This window comes from Oreochromis aureus, linkage group 18, assembly GCF_013358895.1.
Source record: "Oreochromis aureus strain Israel breed Guangdong linkage group 18, ZZ_aureus, whole genome shotgun sequence".
In the NCBI taxonomy this organism is placed as follows: domain Eukaryota; kingdom Metazoa; phylum Chordata; class Actinopteri; order Cichliformes; family Cichlidae; genus Oreochromis; species Oreochromis aureus.
In genome coordinates, this window is record NC_052959.1 from 24,718,676 (window position 1) to 24,726,291 (window position 7,616).

General features: G+C 39.9%; 1 protein-coding gene across 6 annotated transcripts in view; it reads right to left on the reverse strand.

The window, feature by feature from the left end:
• The window catches only part of LOC116313443 (piezo-type mechanosensitive ion channel component 2), a 92,135-nt gene extending 85,075 nt beyond the window's left edge, over positions 1-7,060 (reverse strand). For all 6 annotated transcript variants that reach the window (XM_039601953.1, XM_039601955.1, XM_039601954.1 and 3 more), the window contains exons 1-2: positions 6,466-7,060; positions 293-388 (exon numbers count right to left, since the gene is read on the reverse strand). In XM_039601953.1, coding sequence (XP_039457887.1) covers positions 293-388; positions 6,466-6,529 — 160 coding nt within the window. In that variant the 5' untranslated portion in view covers positions 6,530-7,060. The remainder of the gene's footprint in view (positions 1-292; positions 389-6,465) is intronic.
• Positions 7,061-7,616: the final 556 nt, after the last annotated feature.

A 7,616-nucleotide genomic window follows, 5' to 3' on the forward strand; every position in this document is an offset into this window, starting at 1 on the left:
AGATGTGGTCCTAATGGATCACATCTTTCTATCTCAGATCTGGACGGTCGTAGATCATTTTTATTATTACAGATGGACTCATGCCTGCGCTAACCAATATTACCTTTCATGGACTGAGCTATGTGCCAAATCCATGCTCATCTTAAGGAAATTCAAGTCTCCTGCAGAACGGCTGGTTTGTATTATAGAGAACAACAAGTCAATTCAAACTCTGGGAAACAGTCAAGATTCTTGAGGTGATGGACAAAGCCACTGAAACTACGTAGCTTCAGAGGGGCACTGTAGAGCTTACCTTGCATTGTTGTGCTTGTAGGCTCTGGGAAGAGTGGAATAAGCAGGAGATAGATGAGGTAGACGAAGGACAGGACATTGTACCTGAACAGGCAAGCTGCAGGGACAAAGACAGAAAATTGACCAGCTCAATAACGTGTTTACAGCTTTGTGTGCATTGCATAATGTGTAGGAGTAAATAAAGTGCAGAAACTGGCAGCAGTCAGATCGTCACTGAACAGATATTTGAGACAAACGTGGTGAAAATCATTAAAATGTTCCTGCTGGCTCATAGTAGTAAAACATCAAACATTCCTCTAACTAAACTTCACACTCACAAACCTCATTATCTGTTCATCTGGCCCGCATCACTAAACCAGCCTGTGCTTAAGTCAGTCAATGAAGTGGCGTTTGTTTTGAAGTACAGTAAAGACCTGATAGTCCTCGGATGTGAAGAGGGACAATTAGCTGACTGAGCAGCCTGCGGTTATATCTCCCTCCATGCTGTAAAATGCCTCACTAAGCGCAGCTTCATATCACATGTGCAGATTTCAGAGTTTTGCAGGGACGTTATTGAAACCAGATCATTTTTTAGGATTAAACTCTACAAAATGAAATCTTTGAATGTTTTGTAGCAGTGCGGAGAGCGTCATGCACCAGATGCCCTTAAAATACTCGATGTACCTCAGAGATTTCAAAACAGGAAAATAACTTCTGGTTGCCAGAACTTTAAATGAATCACAGCCATGTGGCTGGAGCATGAAGAGTGTGTAATCCCATGACAAAAGTCTGAAAGTACAGTGTTTGATTTTTAACCAAAACACAAAATGAAGGTTAATTAATTCTGCTGTAAAATTATTATAGTTTTTTTTTAATTCCAGCTCCAATTTCATGTCATTTATCTTTAACAAAAGTTTAAATCAGGACAGAATGAAAGACCAGGGCTGGCTTTTGTTCAGTTTATTGTGTCAGTAAAGCAAATAAATGTGAAGCTGTTAGCTACTTTTTAGCCCTTTAGCGCTTCAACAGTAATAACTTGGCAACTACTGAAAATGAATCGACTGTTTTGGCGAAACGTTCACTTGTTGCAGTTTCTCAAATATTCAGGTTTTCTCCATTTTTCACCTATCAAAAAAAAGTAAGGTTTTTATCACTGGCTTAGGCATTTTCCCTTTCACAATAATATAAATTAATTTACAATAAAAATAAAACCTGCAGTCATGCTTCCACTATGAATTTAGTCAAACTTCACTTTAGAACACTGTTTCAGTATTTAGGATATAAAACCACACATGACACTGGCTTATGTAACACCTTCCCAGCACTACACACAAACACATGCACGCACCCCATCCAGGCACATGAAGAAGGTCCTTTTGGTTTCATGATGTCTTAAAAAGCTTGAGTGCAAACATGACTTCCAAAAACCATTAATTGATGTATTGATCCATGATGCTCCTCATTTCCTGAAGCAGACTGACCATCTGCACTGACAAGTTCATTTTTTAACCATTTAAGCAGCTCTGCTGTCTAAATAAAGTGACTCACACTCCCAAACGTGTATACTCTCTGCTCGGTTACTCTGCTCTGTGACATCAGCTTAATATTTCAAGTTTTTCTTAGTTTGTGCAAAACGAATGTAATAAACTGCATAACTGCTTATATTTTGTTGAACCTTTTTGGGTCAGGGGAAGGGAGGCAGGGAAGAAAGTACACAGTGACTTAGTATAAAATGTGGACACACAGTCTGACCTCCTAAATTTCTCATTGCGGTTATATCAACAAGCTCAGAGTTTACAACCTGGTCGGCCGCACGAGTTATCGTCTCAGTCACAGACATCGGCAGCTACTGCTCTTGAACTACTGAAAAATTACATTTAAATGCTGAAAATGGTGCTTTTATTTATCTTTGCACGCTCAATGGACCCATTCATTGACATTTGACTTGGCTCTGACTTTTCCCTTGCTGAAGCTGTGAAGTAAGAGCACCTTCAGGTTTTCTCAGTGCTCAGATGCAGACCAGCGAAAACTAACAAAAGTTAATAAATGTTGTTGGGGCTGTCATCTTTGGGCAAATCGCAAACATCTGGGATTAGTTTCAAGTACGCATGAATGCTTGGCCTGCCACACGCCGAAACCACAAATATAATGACATAAATAGAGCACTATCATTATTGATCTTTTTTCTTTTCTTTTTCAAAGCTTTTTAGCAAGTAGGCGAGGGTTTTTCAGCCTAAGCCTCTCAGGTGATTGAGGAGGGAATGACTCACAATCTATCATTTTTCATCTTACACTGTTTTAATCCACCCACTTGAATTGTTATCCACATTAAATGTGGCATTAAACACTTTCTGAACCTGCAAATTTTCATGCTAACCCCATTAATCGTCTGCTCTGAGCTTTAAGTCTAAATTGGTCTCTAACCCTATCTGATGTACAGATAATCCAAATGTATCTATATGGCTCTGCTCCCACTGCTAGCCTGCAGACACTTGACCGCAGCCTTCCTGACCATTTGCCTTTGCTGCATGACTCACCATCAGAAGATTTTAACACAGGGAATGAAAATAAACTGCCCTTCTTTTAAGACATCGGATTACTGCAAAAATCCCCATTCATGGTTGAATCGGGCTTTTGTCTCTTCCAGTTAAACCTACTATTACAAACACACAAAGCCTAAACACAGGCGAGCCAAACCAGAATTTTGCAACCAACTAATTTCACAGTTTTAGGCCTCAAAAATGATGAAACGTGGCAGGAGATAAGACTGTGCAGTGCCAAGCAAAGCCAAGCACTGGGAGATAAAGGAGTAAAACGAAACCGTTCAGAAGAAAGTCATGAACGAGATACCACATCAGCTGTTTTCATCTAAGCATGAAACTAAAAACTGGTGTCTATCATGATACCATAACAGACATCCACAATTTCCTTGTACTACTTTCCAGATAAAATATGTTCAGAGCAAACGATTAATCTGGGCTTCAAACTAACAGCGATCTTCATTATTAAACAACATTTTATTTCCTTTATTATTTGTTTGACCTGTTGGCAAATTGTGATGGGTCAAAGCTTCAACAGTTTAAAGTGATAACTTTACTATAGATGGATTCTCAGACCCAAATATGTTCCATTTACTATCACAGAAAATAAGGATATCATCTGTTTATTTTAGTGTCAGATATTCTCATATGAGAAGCAGAAAAAGTTTTGTCATTTAAAAATGATTTAAGTGACTGGACGAACACAAACACACAGGTTGCTGTAATGTTAGAGTTTTATCTGCGTATTACTGCCCTATTTTAATATAAGTTTAACTGCTTCAGACTTTGAGCAAAGCACCAAGAACATCTGAACTCCATGCAGCCAGCTCTATTTCTATCATATCTGATCATTTTTATTTGGGTGATCAATTTAAAAACTATTTTAAACTCAAAAATTCATACACTGAACTATTGTGCAGAGTTCAACTGCTGAAGAATTTGCCTGCTGTCTGATTCCTTTCTCTTTAATGGTTTCTGAAAATAATAAAATTATTGCTTAATTCTCTCCAGCCTGTTTTTACCCATGAGAGAAAGCATTAATCTGCCTTTGCTTTCCACAAAGAATTTGATCTGTATCTGGGATTTCACCTTCTTTGGGGCGATCTTCTAACTAAAAATTTTATTTTTAAGAATATTATAGTTTTGAAATTGATGTTTGGGCCTAAACAGAACACTTTTTGCCACCTAATCAAAGATTCTTAGTCAACATATCTGATCAAACAGCAGAGCATCTTCATATCAAAATACCACCTAAAGCATTGTGGTTCTAGCGATTACCCCTGCAGCATCTGCAAGCTGCACAACCCAGCTGACTAGCTGCTCCCTCTTTACGGTCACACCGCAGGTTCGATATCAGATCAGACATTTGGAAAAGTGCGTGCTCACAATTAAGTCTGCACTCCAAACTCTGCCAGTAAACACATAAACAGCAGCCTGTTTGATCAGCAAAACTCGAGCTGTGTGCAGATGTGTGTACGTGTGTGTTTGTTTGTGTATGTGTGTGTGTGGTGGTTTAGGGGATTGTGTACACATGGGCCCAGCAGTTCTGCGGGATTCAATAGAGGTGCTGTCAGATGGCCAACAGGAAACACAGACTATGTAACGTCAGTAGGCAAGTCTTTCACTAGGACATGAGAAAAGTGTCAGTCTCTGCATATAACGCACAGCTAAACATATAGTGCGACTGTTATGTAGGTGTTTGGGGTAAGATAACATCTGCTGCGGCGCAGTTCACTTCCTCTCAGTTTATTTGGCAGTGAGAAGCCAGAAAATTTACTTTTATATTTTATATCCCAAAGACAAAAACCCAATACTGTCTGTCTGCTGATAGCATTTGGTTTCATGTCTTATTTATAACAAGAGCTTTAGTTCTCAAAAAGGAAAGAAAATCAGCTGATCAGGTGACTCTGGTGACCAAAAACAGCATCTGTCATCGCTGATGCTGTCTGTTTCTATACGTTCCCTTCTTTCCACTTTACATTTCCTCCATCCTGACAGTTAATGATGTGTACAGGCGTAGCGAACGCTCATTTGCACTTTGAAAAAACATAAAATATTAAAGGTATGTTTACGATAAAAGGGAAGGCAAATATTCTCTCCCTCAGAACCGCATTATTAATTCATACTGTTAAAACGACTTTCCACGAATTAATGGAGACAATGCATGGACTCACAATTGCTTTTGGAAATAAAAGGGGCATCAGGCTGTCAAATGATGCATTATAGTGGTACTGAGTGGGGCTTATCTATAGAAAGCATGCTGTTAGCTTTAAAAGTACCCCGGCCTCGTAAGTCTTACACAGACACCACATTGGAACCTCAACGGCAGTTAGACACTAATCACTTTTCGCTTGTGGCCTACCACAGGATTACAACTGAAAATGCAAAGTAAAGTGCATTTAATTCAAAGAGTCTGCATCCAAGGTGAGACTATGCCTCCAAATCATTTCCACAAAATGCGAATAACCATCGAACAATGCGTCACCTTCAGTGAAATTCATCAGCTTTTCTAGGCAGATTAATCCTGCAAAAAGTCACAAAATAAAAAGCTCCAAAGTTTGACGGCATGAATCATCGTCCACATCTGCATAGCAAAGGACTGAATCAACACAGCCACAGCTTCTTCCTCGGAATGGAACACTTTTCTCAACAAAGTAACAAATTCAGTAAACAGCAAAACGAGGAAGCACAGCTGACTACAACTCTGAGGAATGTGGAACAGCTGAAGACGTGCAGCTCAAACACTGTCATCGAAATGTAAATGATAATGAATAACAATCACACTGTCAGCAGCCAAACACTTCAATAACAACACTGATGATTCACTAATATTAAAGTCAGAAATCACAGTGAAAACCAAAGATATGAATTACCAATAATGCAAAGGCTGTGTATTTCGTGTTGCAATACAGGTTTCATTTCCAGACATTAAAAAAATCAGATTGAAAGGAAATAATAAACTAAGACTTTGATGCTGAGATTCTGTATTTAGATATAAGTAAACATAAACCGTTTAATTCACATCAGTTCATTTTCACCATCAGACTTTTGTATCTGAAACACAGACACCATGCCTTTGGGGTACACTCTGCAGTCACTGCTGCCGGCTGTGTTTCCTTCATTAACTCCAATAAAAGGTGACAGGTGGAGGACATTGCTGGTAAATGACGGCTCTGCTTTGTAATCTGTGTTTAATAGCTGGTGCATGACTCTGTGCAGTCTGTCGTTTTTCGTTTGGATTCACTTTTAGAGGAAAAGACCTCAGCAGTGATGAAAGGTGATCTGTGACCTCCATCACTGTGAGGTCAATCACAAATCACATAAAAAAAATCAATGATATTTTCACACAAACATAAATATGAAAGCTGCTCTCAATGTCCTGAACAAATATACTGGAACTGCGCTCTAATATATATGAGGCTTTGAATTAATGTCACAACTGATTTATATCAGTGTAGAAAGGCGAGACAACGCAAACTAGAGTACAGTTTTAAATTAACATTAAATTTAAAGGTACAAGCACAGCACAGGATGGGATCAGTAAATTAGCTTTATACATATTATTAGTTTAATTACCCATCCTTACTTTGCGCATAGCCAATAACACAAAAGGCCAAAAAAGATGTAAAAATTGGGTATTAGAGAGAAAACTCACCAGCTGCAAGACATACTGGCAGCAGTAACCTGAAGACCAACCCGCACACCACTTCAGAGGCCATGGCTCTGGGCAGGCCGTGTTGAATCCAGGTAAAAGAAGCCGAGAACTGTCTCTCTAAGGGTTCTCTTGCATCCCAAACTCCTGCGCTCTGTCAAATCCCAGCTGGCTGCTCCAGACGGCCACATCGGCTCTCCCCTGGTGACACCTGGACTCCGGTTATTCCACAGTGAGACACTGCGCACTCACCAAGGTTCGCCTCATCAGCTCCGTCGCCAGAAAATAGTATCACCATGATAGTTTAGTGGCTCAGATGCTGTAAAGTCATGTTGACGCTGCACAAGCTGAGCAGCGGACTCAGGTGCGCAAACAGCTGCGCTGGCACGGCGCGTAAAAAAGCCGGACAAAGGAGCCAACAAGTCCTCAAGTCCAATTAAACCCCTTTTCAACACTAAACCACTTTAATCCTTAACGGATTACATAGTCTGTGTATACTTCTTAACAGAGGAGGAATGAAAGAAGACCAAAGTATAACCGGATAAAGCTACCCTTCTTCCTTAGCCCCCGTGGTGAAATTTGACTTTCTGACTTCTGGTCCGGATTGTGTTCGCCAACAGGAGGCTACGGGACAAGCCTGAGATTGGCGTCGTGTTCAGCCAATCAGAAGTGCACCAGTGGTAGCTGATCCAGCCCCCTGCGATAATTGGAAGCAAGAGGTGGGACGCGGAGATGGATGAAAATACCACAAGTATGAAACGATAACGTGAAACACACGCAGCCTTTTATTAATTCTATAATTTAATTATATTAGTGCATATTTTGCTATTTAATCACCATTTTTAAAGTAATAAACACCAGATAAACACGGCCACGTCGAGGAGGATTTTATGAATTTCAGGGGGGAGACTTTTCCTTAGACCTGATCCCTTCGGGTCCAGCTGTTTATCGGAGAGAAACAGCGACGCCTACCGGTGCAGTATAACCACTCCAGTCTAATCCAGTTAACCACAAAAAAAAGGCCTGCGCTGTTTGTGCTTGCAGGCAGGAAAATTAATTTTACCAAAATGTTTTCAGTTCTCGGACAAATTCTAAACAATGTAAGAAAACATCTTCTCTAGTAACATGTAATTTAATTGTTGAGCGGGTAAACA